This window comes from Trichoplusia ni, chromosome 8, assembly GCF_003590095.1.
Source record: "Trichoplusia ni isolate ovarian cell line Hi5 chromosome 8, tn1, whole genome shotgun sequence".
Classification (NCBI taxonomy): Eukaryota; Metazoa; Arthropoda; class Insecta; order Lepidoptera; family Noctuidae; genus Trichoplusia; species Trichoplusia ni.
The window spans coordinates 15,694,842-15,710,218 of record NC_039485.1 but is presented as its reverse complement, the minus strand read 5'-3'; the positions used below and the strand labels follow the sequence as shown (position 1 = coordinate 15,710,218).

Below are 15,377 nucleotides of genomic sequence, written 5' to 3'. Positions count from 1 at the left end.
TTACGAGAATGTTAAACATGGGTAACTTATTGCCCTACTGTAGGGGTCCAATGGTTTACAAACAGGCTAAATAAAGTGGACGAGTGTTCGAGACTGTATCGGTCGCGATGACCAAATCATCAGACATAACCCTCCATGGCGTTTTCGTGGCAGGAGTGCAGAATAGTACGGCACGGATAGCCGAGTAGATGAGGGCACCACGCCAAACGCGCGCCAGTCGCGGGTTCGATCGCCGCGACGGACAAGTATTTGTGTTATCTACGAATGCTTGTCCTGAGTCTGGGTGTCTTTAGGATTAATTACCGCGGGAGTCGTTTTTTTTAAATTAAAATGATACTATACTGCATATGTTTAGGTAGTTAACTAAAGGTAAACAATCTTGGTGTGCCTGTTTATATAAACACATTAAATAAATAAACAACTTTAATAAACAATTTTTAATGGTTGTTTTCAGTCAAGTTTTATTTTTAAACCGAGTTTTTAGACAACAAGACACACCAAAAGTGTTTACCTTTAGTTAACTACCTAAACAAATTGAGTACGGTTGAACCATAGAAATCTAAATAACAAGAGATTTCTATGGGTTGAACCCTTTCCTAGTAATGTCGATGACAACAATTGTTAGTCAAACGAGTTTCTTTTTACAAAAATATATGTGTGTGGGAACGAACCCAGTGTGGGACTTTCGCTGACTTTTCGCGTTAATAATATAAGTAGTTTATCCTACTAATATTATAAACGCGAGAGTTTTTTTATGTATGGATATATGTTCCTCTTTCTGGCAAAAACCACTGAAGGGATTTATACACAACTTGCTAAACAGATACTATTTTTGGTTTCGTAGCACCGCGTAGCTCGGCGAAGCTCAAAAGTCGATATCGCGGAAATCGCGTTGTTTTAACGTTTTCCGTAGTTTCTAGCATAGTGTAACCGCCACCCGTTTATTCCCACCTAGGTAGGTGATTAATTAAAAACAAATAAAACGGGTGTGTACCTTGAAAATTTATATTATATAACAAAAACACAGCCGGAGGCACACGAAGATTTATGGGTCGTGGATTACAAATTTGTCTGTAGTCATCTCTGCAGGGATAGGTACCCCCCTGTAGTTGTGGCGGGATTCCGCCGCTGGCCGGAGATGGAAGTAGGCCGAGGTTCAGTGCTGAGCTGTACGGTGACTTCACCGGTGATGGTGATGGCGTGCACGTGCGACTGGTGTTGCCGGAAGCGGGCTCCTCGGATGACCTCGGTTGGTAGGCAGGCCCGAACGCGAGGATGCTGCTGGCTCCTTAAGCCGGAAGGAAAAAACCTGGAAATCACCGTTCGAGCTAATCAGAACTCGGCCTAATAAATTCCGTGCTGGAGTACCACCGTCGACAACGAGGAAGCGATACCTATCTAAATGTAGTAGTATTGACGTGGCGGTACTAACCAGAACGGAGTTTACACATAAAGCAGTTTAGCGGGAAAAAATACAAACATAAAATTACGGTTATGGCCGTTGAGATATTTAAAATTTGAATAAAAAAATATTATTTTACTTGCAGGTAGATTGAAGCAATAATTTTATTTGAAACTACTACTTTACTTAAATAGTGTTAGCTCATTAGCTTGGTGAATTAAGCAACATAAAGCGAGTAACACAGCACAGTAACAAACGAGTGGCAAAGCAAGACAAAGGTACAGTGGCACATAGAACATACAACTACATGATCAAGATGGGTGAATTGTGTGCTATTTAAAACTTACCCTAATTCGGGATCTTCACAAAAGTATTAATATAATAATAATAAAAATATATTTTTTTTTGCCCCTCGGGGCTAGTCGTTCTCTCTCTCCATGGGAATAACGCATGACCAGAGGGTACATTAGTATGCTTTTTCAAACCTTGAGATGGAAATAAAAAATGTGGCTGAAGGTATATGTAGGAGCATACATCCGCAGGGCAGCTTGTGGCGAGCTGTTTGTGAGTAGCGACACAACGGAACCTGAATGCCCCAGGGGGTCACTCTTTACGGGGACTCCAGCTCTTTCTTGCCTTAACTGGCTGGCTAGAGAGGGGTCGCTAGAGCTATATGCTCGGGGGTGGAAGTGTCTAATGGCGTAATAACGAGGAAACCCGCTCCGGGTCCGTGACCCGCGATGGTGGAATCGGTGTCGCACCTCTCTACACCCTTAGCCTATCTCACTGATGTTGCCTCTCGCTGCCTATCGTGGCGGTATGATGGGGGGCCCATTTTTGAGCCGGCGAGTCACCGCCTGCCAATTTAATTCCATTTTTATGTGTTGAAAGGCAGGTGCTATAGTTTTCCATAGCTTTAAAGGAAACCATTCCATTTAACATTATTAATACCAATAGCCCTTATTATTTATACACATTACAATTTGCAATAGTTTTGTAGCTACCTTGGGTCGTCCATGTTTGTTCTTTAATAGAGCAGGGGTGGATGGCCCCTGGTAGATACCCCATCACATTTTAGATTAAAGTTCTCAACAAGGCCTCTACATGCTGGACCTGTGTCCCCGTGCAAGCCTTTAAAAAGGACCGGGTCTCTTCACATGAAGTGATCCCGTGACTGAAAAGAGATACAAATAATTATTTATTTATTTGGAAGAATATTGTTACAACAGGTGTTACATAAAATAAAGTCCATAATATTCTACTGTTTCCAGCGTCCAAATATTATTAAGTCTAGAATGAAAATAGAAAAATGTCATATTGCAAACGGGGTTTTAGTAACAATACAAAAAGTAAAAATTAAAAAGAAATAAAAAAACAGAATTGGTACATGTCATATAAGCTAAAAGGTCACAGTTTGTCATTTAAATAGTCATCTATTGAATAATAACATTTTCATTTAATAGTTGAAAAAGTTTTGCCTTAAATATAGTAAATTTTAAAGATTTAAAATAATCAGGTAGCTTGTTGTAAATACGAATAGCCATACAAAAAACATTGGAGGAAAACAAATGCAGTCTCTGTTGAGGTATATACAATTTGTGTATTCTTCTACTTGGCCTAGAAACCATATCATTATGTTTATCAAATAGATAGGGATATTTATAAACAAAGACACAAATTTCAAATATATATAGAGCTGGGAGAGGTAAAATATTAAGTTTTTTAAAAAGTGGGACACAGCTATCTATTTGTTGTGCTCTACATAATGTTCTGATACATCTTTTTTGGGCGCGAAATATTCTAATAGTATCTACAGAATTAAGTGCAAGTATTAAACTTGAACACTCTCAACATAACTTTTTTTCTTGACAGGACGGAAAGTGGTCAGAGGTGACACGCTCGCATCAGCCTAGGCGCGACTGGCCAGTATGTCCCCCCGTGGCCGCGTGGCACCGCGCTCGCGCCGTCGCTTCTCCCTCAATCGAACTCATTCTTGGTTCGTTCGGTTCATTCGGCGCGTTCCAAAACACGCGTAAACAAAGAATAATGCATTCATTTTCATTTTTTTTATTTTATTTTTATTAATTAAGTTTTGCACAGTTATAATTGATTTTATTTATTTTAATATTATTATATTTTTTAACTATGTTTTGTTTTATGTATTAGTAAGAATTTAATAAATATACCTACCGCTGCCAATTATAATATGAACAATATGTAGGTAGTTCAATTTATAATTTGTAGAAACAAAACATGATTATTCATGTAACGTTCCGTTACAATAGCATAGCTCGGAATAGTCGATATTAGAGTGATCCGTGAGTTTTGTTATTTTTCGTTTCTCGAGGTGCGTAGCACGACTTAGGTCGGCGTAGCTCGGCGAAACTCCAAAAGTCGATATCGCGGAAATCGCGTTGTTTTAACGTTTTCCGTAGTTTCTAGCATAGCATAGCTCGGAATAGTCGATGTTAGAGTGATCCGTGAGTTTTGTTATTTTTCGTTTCTTTAGGGTTTCGTAGCACGACTTAGGTCGGCGTAGCTCGGCGAAACTCCAAAATTCGATATTGCGGAAATCGCGTTGTTTTAACGTTTTCCGTAGTTTCTAGCATAGCATAGCTCGGAATAGTTGATATCGCGGTGATCCGTGAGTTTTGTTATTTCTCATTTCTCGGGGGTTTCGTAGTACGACTTAGGTCGGCGTAGCTCGGCGAAACTCCAAAAGTCGGTATCGCAGAAATCGCGTTGTTTTAACGTTTTCCGTAGTTTCTAGCATAGCATAGTTCGGAATAGTGAATTTCAAGGTGATCCGTGAGTTTTGTTATTTTTCGATTCTCGAGGCGCGTAGCACTACTTAGGTTGGCGTAGCTCGGTGAAACTCCAAAAGTCGAGATCGCGGAAATCGCCTTGTTTTAACGTTTTCCGTAGTTTCTAGCATAGCATAGCTCGGAATAGTCGATATTAGAGTGATCCGTGAGTTTTGTTATTTTTCGTTTCTCGAGGTGCGTAGCACGCTGGGTTAGGTCACGCTAGGTTGGTGGGAAACCAGTCCCTAGCGTTGACCCCCGACGGGGCACATGTCGCACCTCGGAGGGTTACTTTTAGACCTTCCCCGGTTACAGGGGGCACTACTGCGGTTTTGGCGAGTGACGTACCTGTGACACTGGATAAAATAGTACATCGATTTTTGTTACACGGGTTCCATGTTATAAAATAAAAAAATCACCTTCTCAGCGTTTATCAACTTATCGTACTACGACATTTATTAAAATCTTTTATTATTAACAGTTTGTTTTTGTTTAGAATTCTGTAGTTCTAAAACATGTTGTTATAAACAATAATTTTCTAAAATTAAACTCTGTTTTGTTACTAATATCCATTATCTACTAATTAAATTCCTGCCTAAAAATCTTCATTTTTATTTTTTTTTCCTACAAACTGCTGAATAATTATTCCAGTCACATAAAACACTTATGTTCTCACACAAATCCTAGTAGCTCTATAGGTCATTTTACCGCCCGGGAGAATGGCAACATGCTAATGTGTTATGGCGAAGCACGTGGCAATGCAAGTCTCGCGATGAACATTTACTGGACGCAGTACTTTTTACCCCGGGTTCAGCAGCAGATTTTGCGCCGCGCCCAAATTTGTGTGCACGTAGATGGCGGACATTTCGAACCTTATCTGGTTAGAAGTGAGCGAGATTAAGGTAAGAGTAGGTTTGATTTAATAATACACAAGACACAGATTGATGTCAGAATAGTGTAAATTGACGGGTATTTTTTTTTTGTGATTGTGTTTCGTTACATCACAACATTTTTTATAAAATGCGCGCGCGTTTCGAATGTTTCGATCGTGTCGCCGAGTGTCGCCCTCCTACCACATTACAGAGCGTAAGGATCGCGCGGTAACCAATTCATTGCGTGCTCAAAAATGACTAAATCTATAAATATTAATCACCGACGGTAGCGACTTCTTTAATATTAATTTACACGTTATTTTAAAGTCATTATGCGACTTTGGGGGTACGGTGTTCCTTCCACCCTGTATAAACTACTGGATCACAGATAGAAACAGGCTAACCGTTAGCGCGTCGTAGTGCTGCTTGTGGGATCGGCGGTCACCAGTCAATGTACGTTGATGAACTAAGAAACATTTTAAGCCCTTATGTTTCTTAAATACTTCATCAACGTACATTCAAAAACGATGACATTACTATGTACCAATTTACCTAACTATTCCGTGTTGACAATACAAGAACTAAGCTGTAAGTAGAAGTACAGTTTTTTTTTTTTTTTTTTTTTTTTACTTTACATAATACGTAATCATTATCATATCATTAAATTTCAGGTTCTTCCGCGTATTGACGTCCTTTAATATGCTTGACTTCAAGGTCAAGGTCAAGGTCATTGACTTATAGGTCGAGATTATTGGCCTTGTCGTTAGTTAGAATTCAAATAATCGAAGGAATTGATTACCTAAACTGTCACAATTGTTTTAAATTTATTTAGGTTACTAGCTGACCACAGAGTACATTCTGATATACTGTAATAGAGACCAATCTTCGGCATTAAAATGGGTAACCACCTACGCTTAGATGCTAGCGCCATCTGTTATCAGGAGTTGGAATCATTACTCATTATGTCTATAACTATAGCTATACCTATACACATATAAATAGAGGCTATGCGTACGTACGTACAGGTACTATTATTAAAATTTTATGGATGGAACGGCTATGCTGTAGGACATTAAGGATTTAGAAATGAAACATTTCATTAAGTAACTCAAACTCATAGCATTTATTTCAAATAAACCAATTACAGGCACTTTTGAATTATCAGGGCGTAGGTTAGTAAAATTTAGATAATTGTAGACGGTTCCCCTGGAGAAAAACGTGCAAGGAACAGAGAGGACACTCAAAAATATATGTATTACATATCAATTACCTTTGAGTAGAAAATAAACCAAAACCGGACTCATCAGGAGAGCAGAAAAACGTTTATTTTTACTTTAAGATTCATGACTTTGTTTTTACTTTGTAAAAATATAATCTATGAGAAAGGTTCTTACAATTTGCAAATGAAAAAGGTTAAATCACCAAAACCTTCCTATCCTCTTCAGTTTTAAAGTTATCTTGGATATACGTCCAAGAAAAAATCAACTCTTGGTTGATAAATCCCATGAATGTACTTTGTCAGAAACTGTATGGTTCGTATATCCATTTTTAGTAAGCTTATGGTCACATTTACTGTAGTAAAAACACATATATGCATTTGTTTTGTATTAAAACCATTTATAATCATAGATCGATTGAATTTTGATTAGACATAGAAACTCAATTATTATTTACGATACCCAATAAAATAAATCTACCTAAAATAGGAAATCAAAATTTAAGCATTCTAATACTTTCTAATCAACATTTACTATTACTTCAATAATGGTGCAATATACCTAACAAGTTAAAATTGAAATTGAAAAATATTTATAGCAACTTAAACATGAATAATTGAGTTTCTACGTCTAACCAAAATTCAATCGATCTATGATTCTAATGGTTTTAATACAAAACAAATACAGAGTACAAATAAGAACCTTTCTCATAGATTATATTTTTACAACTTAAAAACAAAGTCATGAATCTTAAAGTAAAAATAAACGTATTTCTACTCTTCTAAAAAGTAGGGTTTTGGTTTATACGACCTTTCTACCCAAAGGTCTCGATATATTTTACAATATACTTATGTTACTTGTGTCTTTTATAGCACTTATTTAATTTTTTTGCTTTAATTTGCAGATTGTCCTCATCATCATCAACTTCTCTTCTCCCAGCTTAAATTTTGTTGATATTTTTGCAATAATTAAAAATCATGCAACGAATCACAATGTTAATCAAATAATCAATTAATTTTGTCCTGTGTATGTTGCATTTTATAAATTGAAAATCAACAAATGTCAATATAATGGTTTTAATAATTTCTTTTAAATATTTTTTTTCAATATTTTCTTTAATTATTTCATTGATTATGTCTTGCATATTTGAAATCAATTCTACCAAGTCTTTGCTGGGAGTGCAAAGCCAACTTCGACCTGCATATTCCCTATATTTAATATATTCTATTTCATTTACTGATGAGAAATCATTATTGCAATCAGTGCAAGATTTAAAAACTTTTGATTTAATTTTTTTTAAGAAATATACACTCATATATTGTATTGGTGAAATAATTCGGGGGTCCCTTTCTTTTACCTCTAGGGGGGTAAAATTAAAATCAAAGATTTTAGAAAAATCGAATGAGGTACAGGTCGATGTTGCTTTCGCATTTTCGTTGATGATGAACGAGTGCAATGCATCGCAAAAGTCTCCTTCGCAATTACCGCGGGTGTGAACACTGCTTAAATTATTTATTAAAAGTGTGGCAAAAGCAGATTCGAATTGATCACAGGTTGGGTTAGTGTTGCGACACCCATGACTTCGCACCGCGCCAAAGAAATTTTCTAAGGGGTCCTGATTAAGGTGCCGCAACCATAGTGATGACACGTAATAATTATCTTTTACTTTTTTTAATAAAGTTTGAATTCCTTTCAGTGTCCACACCCAATTGGTAACAGAGGGAACCGTTTCTGTTTTACCAGATGGTGTTATAAATTTTATAGAATTAAATATTTGTATGCCCTCAATCCACGTTTTTTGGTGGTCAGAGTATGGTGTTGCTGGGCCAAGTAGGGGTTTAGCATATTTATTTTTCATTTTACTGCCATTCACGGAGTCAAATATGTCGTCCATGAAAAACAGCAGGTCCGCAGTTTGTTTGCACTCTGCCGGAAGGATGTTCTTATCTGAAACAGACAGAAAAAAAAACAATTAAATGACAATACTCAATAAAAAAAAAGAAATAATTTTGCATAGAAAATCTGAATAACTTTTGAGAATTCTAAATGAATATTTATTGACATAGTATTCATATTGTATAAATAAATACTAAATAGTAAATACATATTTCGACAGCGAAATTAATCAAAATAATTATTCTCTATTGAATAATTTAAACTGAATGAGTATTGTAGGGGAAAAAAGAACGAAGTAACAATACTTTAAAAATCAAATTAAAAGATTTTTAACGAAATAAACTTATTTATTTAAGTAGAAGAAGGAAAACCAACAGCTCTACCACTGGGTTTATAAGTAGATTAGGTTAATATTTTCAAGTAACTACACTGCAGTTCATGCAACTCGCGGGCATTGAATCGTGATCCCGGTTTAGATATATTTTTCTTGTATGATTAGATATTGGTTTCCAACACATCTCTATAGTTTCGTCAACTAATAAAGAAAGACAAACTTACCAAGATTTTGTTTCATATTTTTCTTGGGTATTGAAACCTTTCCAAGTGGCATGTTATGCTCATGCACTGGAGTTTCCGGCTCTGAAATATGAGTTTGTTTTAATAATAAGCAATCTAAAAATATTTGTCTAAATAATCATGTGGTATAGTAGAAACATAATCATGGACAACAATCAAATTTTCTTTAATTAAAAAAGAAATCATAAAGACTTACCAATATTTTCTTTTTGTACATCCTTTCCAATTTTCATTGAAGTATGCAGCAAATCTTTAATATTTAAAGTGGGGTCTGGAAAGAAAGAACATCATGTTAAATTTAATTTTTTATTTTATAAATGCTTTAAGCAAATTTAAGGTACCTGATGATGTTGATGGCAGCTCCAGAATTTGTTGTAAAGGCTTCTTTTCAACAGATTTCAATCTCTTCAGTGATAATGGTGCTAAAAAAAAGAACACATAATTATCAAAATAAAGCCATAATATGGAATGAGTGCAGCACAGTGCAATAAGTATATTCCTTTACATAATGATGATTTATACAAACCTGGCATATTCAATGTTGGCACAGCAATGATGCTGATTTTGTTGTTACGGCATAGATATTTATCTTCGAAGTGTGAGCGACACACACGGCGGTATTTAAATATGTGCTTGTTTTCCAAGCCCAATATATCACTACCGATCGCATAAAGCCATGTATTGAAGCTTTCTCTATCGCTTTCAGGGTTCGGGAACCTATGAAGCACTGGACGCATACCTAAAATAAATGTAAAATAACTAAGTTAAGTCAACAAACACAAATGTTGCTGTAACCAAGATCTCAATCATAAACAATACTCAGGCTAACAGCTTTGTCTCAGTGGGTTGCATTGCTACATAGTGAACTTTATTTATTTTCCTCAAAAGGGCACGGGAGTATACTTCGAAGAAGACATAACATTGAAAGCACCGGTTTAGACCAATGGGTGCAAATGGTACAGTAAGTATGATTTAAACAAAAATGTTCATCTAACGGTTGTATATCACGTTGGCCAAGTGGTTTCATCAGAGATACTATAAATATACAAGATTTTATTGAGACAGTGCAACGATTTCTATAATGTCAAACTTGTGAACAATGTGAACAGCTTTTATGCTGGTAAATGTTATGCAGTTAATACTTTAACAAGTAAAATAACAAAAATTAAGGCTGACATACCTCCACTCTCCTTGCACCCTGGGACACAGCAATGCTTGTCCGAAGACACGATGGCGTGCAATTTATGAGGCCTATGTCCACCAGTGGACGAAAATTCCGCTGATGATGAAGGTTATTATTTGAAGACCAGTATTGGTAGAATATAAATACATATTGTAACACATACAGTCATAATTGAGATCATAAACTTAGTTTGTGGACTGTCAGAGCAGGGCTCGGAAACCTGGTTAATTCGCCTAAGCTCCGCCCATTTGCCGTTTCAAATTAACCAGGTTTATCCCAGTGCTTATTTCGATAGGGAATCAATTCCTCTCCGAACGAGCTTTTGACAAGAACCTGAGTAAGAACCACTATCACACTGATTTGGAACGGTTACCAAGCCCTGTGGTTGAGTTCACCAAGAGTGTCGCGGGTTCCATCTTCGCGTAGGACAACCGTTTGTGTGATCCAGGAATACTTCCGAATTTGTGCATGTATTATTGAATAACGCGACACAAGGATTAAATAGCTTTCCTTTCTAAAAAAAAGAAAAAAAATGAGTGCAGGAGTCTTTTTTTTATTCAACCAACGACTTTTGCTCCAGGTGTCAAAATCGCATGCTTCAAGAATGACTTGCTATCAAACTTAACTAAGTGTCAAAAAATAAAACAACCAATACAATTATCAATTTATTCACAATTATTTATTTCTAACTTTTTCAAAACACAATTATATAAAATCTATGTACAGTATACATAATAATATTAATATGGTACTAATGTACTTATCATAAAAGAAATGCTGTTCGATGAAAGTCGGGAAAGTCAAAAAAGTCAAAGTCGTGAAAGTCAAAATAGTCGTGAAACTGATCAAACATTGTGAGTCGTACTGATAGGTTGAAAAATGAATTTTACAAATAACAAAAATAATCACCCGAGGTTAAACAACGGTTCGTACAGTCATAAATTTGATGAGAGACTAATTTTGCATAGAAACCACTCAGTATCGCTTGTTCGACTCGCACGCGTTCAGTTTTATAATACATCAATGGCGGAAAAGTCGTTATAGTGAGACGCAAAAGTCGTAATATCTTACAATAATCAAATCTACTATTGACTTTTAAAAAAGTGTAAAATCTTTCTTTGACTGCTATCAAGATGAATAATACTTGCTTCAGAATCACTCGCAGTTAAATTACCTTTCAATACATAACTTTAAAATGTATGGAGAAGAGATTCATTTTGATAAGACAAGTGACTTCGAACCTGTCATCTCTATATAATTTTAAAATTGTCTGGACTCTAAAAGAGACGGAGGGTAGTCAGATAGGAAATGTCGACTCCAGCGTTCTCAAAAAAGACATGTAAAAGTGATGAAATATCCTATTTGCAGAAGAAATGATTTCATTTCATTTCATTGAAGCGTTTCGTATTGACGTTGGCAATTATAGAAATATTATGTTTGACTATAGTTATTAAAAGGTAAAAGAATACCTACACACAGTACTATTAAAATGTTTGTGAATATTTTACATTTAATATTATTTTAACATAGAGACAAAGTAAATATTTATTTTATGTAGGTTGTCGGCTTTCGCAAGTCCTAAGTCATTTTTTTCTGAACTACCGTCAATAAACAATATAAATATCTGCTATATACGGGGCCTTACGAAAAATCGATCGTCTAATTTGATACTAATTTCATCTTTAAAAGAAAATAAATTGGATTTATTAAAGTATAAAATAGATAATATGCGTTTGACTTTACATATTCTAATTTTTACTATTATAGACACAGTTCTAGCTATTCTAAGACACCACTGACAAAACGGTAAAGGAAAATTTCAACCGGTATTTCAAGCATTGGAAATATGGTATCCTGCAGTCAGCTAGCGGCTTTTCCCTAGCAGCGGTCTAAAACTTCAGATTAAATTCATTCGAAAATTGGTGGAATACTTGAACAAAAATAATACTTAAATGGAAAGTAGAAAAAAACCTTTAAGTAGAGTCATTTAACTCAAAATTTATTTGCCTTTTATATCAAGTCAGTCAAAAAATCGCGAAAGTCACTAAAGTCGAAAGTCGAAAGTCGTAAGTCTTAGCAGTCATAATAATCTGGGACAGGAACGGGGTGCTTCATTATTATTAAAGTTTCTATTTTAAATATAATGTGGTTAACACATCTATTTCAAGACTTACACACTGTACTTAGGGCCGGCACACACTGCACGAGAAATTAATAAAAACTACATAATTTACAATTCAAAGTTTTCAATAAGAAAATTTAAATCTACAAGATTTCCCTTTGGAAAACTTTAAGAAAAACCATTTCTTTCGCATTAAACCGACGAGAGACCTTAAACATTGGCCCCTAACTCCATTATTACATACAAACATAGCGTCGAATGACATCTATAATGAGACGAACCCGCCAGTGTGTGCCGGCCCTAACAATTAATAATATACTTGTTTGTCAATTATCGTAATGATAATAATTAAAAACATTTAATAAAACTTAAACTATTGAATATTTACAATACGCTAACGATACATTTAAATACAATCATGTATCAATTAGCTTGAACTTCGGTATGTTTTTGGTAAATATTTAGACTTTTTTGAAAAAAAAGGATAATTTTAAATCTGGTTTTTAGTCTGAAAATTGTTGAGGCATTAAAGTCGGCTGAGCCAATTGAATTTTTGTCTTGTTTTGTCCGAACCAGAATTACTATAATAGTCTCGTAATTTATTCTTGTAAAGAAAGTTTCTAATTAAAACATGACAAGTAATTAAAGTCGCAATAATCGATCTCATACACAAACACCTGCTAATGCCACAGAGGGGTATAAACGACCCCTTTTTACATTTATACTAAAGTTAGCAATAACAGTCGATATATTTACCAAAAATCACAAATACCTATATTAAAAACCAAAATACAAATTTATTGAACACAAGCAGACGAAACAATTTCTACTTATATAATGATTTCAGAGTCTAATTCACATATCAGGAAAAAAAGCAACAAATTTTGTGAAAATTTTCGAAAGACTCGCTCGAATAATTTATATTCCTTTAACGACCTTATAGAAAACTATTTATTTATACATGTATTTCTTTATAATGTATGAAACTTTAAATCCATCCAAGTCTTTTGAAATAGGGTATTTGACTTAAACATAAACTGTTTTAGTTCGTCAGAAGGCCTTCCAAAAAATATTGAATGCGTATTTTTTCTTTTATCTCGTAAACAGAATATAAAAGGGGATACTTTGATTTGAAATCTCGTGTGACGTCACTTACCAGTACGCTTTACTAGCAAGTGATGTCACTAAGCCCCCTACCATACATTTCATCATCTAAAGAAGTTCTTCCTTAAAGTGATAAAACCAAAAAAATACTACTTCAATATTTATTGTAAATCTGTCTGACATACTATAATCTAAAGAGACGATTTTTTTAGCATCAGTTAACTTCTATCTGAGGAATAAATATGGTCGTTTGACATATTTCCTATACCAAAAGCTGTCGAAACGTCAAACATATTCAGTCAGATAATTTATATTATAACATTTAGAGCCGATTTTTCAATCGCCAGTAAACTTTTATTCGACGAATATGTTTGACGTTTGACAGCCATATTTATTTCTCAGATAAAAGTTATCTGGCGATTGAAAAATCGACTCTAAGCCCAAATAACCTAGTGGCAAAAATCATTAATTACTTTTAAATACCCATATAAATAAATAGTCAATTCTAAACAGATATAATTTAGAAAATATTCCATTCTACATATAAAGGTTTTCTAGAATCAGTAGACTATGGGTCTGAGCGACCCTGTAACCCTGCTTATACTTCTCTGGGTACATAACGCTAATTCTCCAACGTCACTTTGGACTTTGAAAGATAAATAACGAGTTAAATATAATTTATAAAAGAAATTCTTTTAGAAGTATTACTTAAAAAGCGATAACAATTGCAAGTAACTGTCGTGAGAATGATTCATTATTAAATGATGTAACGGTTTACTCACGCGTTAAGTTCGACTCGCGATCCCGCCGCGTCTGCTCATGATTAAGGACTCCGGTTGGGTCCGAAACTAGTCGGGCTACCCCGATAAATACGCGTGAGTAAACCGTTACATCATTTAATAATGATAGCAATTGCAATAGAATCTTAATATTACTAAAAGTGCAAGCTAAATTTAGACTTCAACAATCAACAATATTATATTGCTTACGAAACAATAGCAAAAATCTCACAATTATATTATATAATATTGAACTTGTACAAAAAGTCACATTAACAATATCATCGCAAAACTCTCGCTGTTCCATTCCTATCGCTCTTTACGTAATAGCACTTCAAAATATCTTTAACAAATTATATGTTTTAAGTCATTCATCTTATTAATTAGATATCTCTACAATCCAATCAGGATTTTGAGCTGTAACATGCAGCACACGTACGTTAGAACAATCAAAGAGCTGATTACATCAAACCAGTTTGACTAAAACTATCACTCTATCAAACCTTATATTATAAACTAATTTATATACAATATCTTATAATACTTACAATTAATATAAACCGACTCCTGACACAAAAAAAACCATCTTTTCCTTGAAATTTGTTCATAAGTCTGTATGAAATTACACACAAGATAATATCCTCTTTCTAAAGTCGGTTAAGTCATATCGGACGACCTCCGTGGTCGAGTGGCGCACGCACCGGTTTCAAGGTGTCGCTAGCTCTGAGGTCCCGGGTTCGATCCCGGCCGAGTCAATGTAAAAATTCACATTTCTACATTGTCTCGGGTCTGGGTGTTTGTGGTACCTTCGTTGTATCTGAATTCCATAACACAAGTGCTATAGCAACTTACTTTGGGTTCAGAACAATGTATGTGATGTTGTCCGCATTTATTTATTATTTATTTATATTAATTAGTTGCCTTAATACATGAATAGGTTTAATTTTAATTAGCCCTTTGACTGTTAGTCGATAACTAATCGATTATATTATAAACTATTGTACTGTTTATCGACATGTATGTTGAATCGATCTTAAAATTTAAAAACTTATTTCTTTACATATTACATTGATGTTATTATTTTACAATTTCATTATATTTACAATTTCCAAAATATGCCGTAAATTAAAACTCTAGTTCGTTTATTAGATATTTAATTTGATAGAAAACTTTTAACCTTTTTAACCACTTTCATTTAACTATTTAATTTGGCCATATTGCAAACGCTGCTGATTTTTTAGTCGTCTTACAAAAGGGGCGGGGCGCGGGCGACGGCGTTTCGATCATTTTTCAGATTTCTCTTGTTTAATCCCTACTAATATTATAAAAGCGAAAGTATCTCTGTCTGTCTGTCTGTTACGCTTTCACGTCTAAACTACTGAACTGATTTTAATGAAATTTGGTACAGAGATTAGAGTTGAC

The 15,377-nt window shown here is 34.7% G+C and overlaps 1 protein-coding gene across 2 annotated transcripts; it reads right to left on the bottom strand.

Moving 5' to 3' along the window:
• Positions 1–8,403: 8,403 nt before the first annotated feature.
• Positions 8,404–11,183, bottom strand: LOC113496703. Of its 2 annotated transcripts, XM_026876006.1 has the most exons (5): positions 9,294–11,183; positions 9,109–9,189; positions 8,964–9,038; positions 8,787–8,830; positions 8,404–8,744 (listed from the first exon to the last, which is right to left on the bottom strand). In XM_026876006.1, exons 1-5 carry the CDS (start codon positions 9,502–9,504, stop codon positions 8,727–8,729), a joined length of 429 nt encoding a protein of 142 aa, XP_026731807.1. In that variant the 5' UTR covers positions 9,505–11,183; the 3' UTR covers positions 8,404–8,726. The 2 variants fall into 2 exon arrangements, with proteins under 2 accessions (XP_026731807.1, XP_026731806.1); XM_026876005.1 differs by having other exon boundaries at positions 8,404–8,830.
• Positions 11,184–15,377: the final 4,194 nt, after the last annotated feature.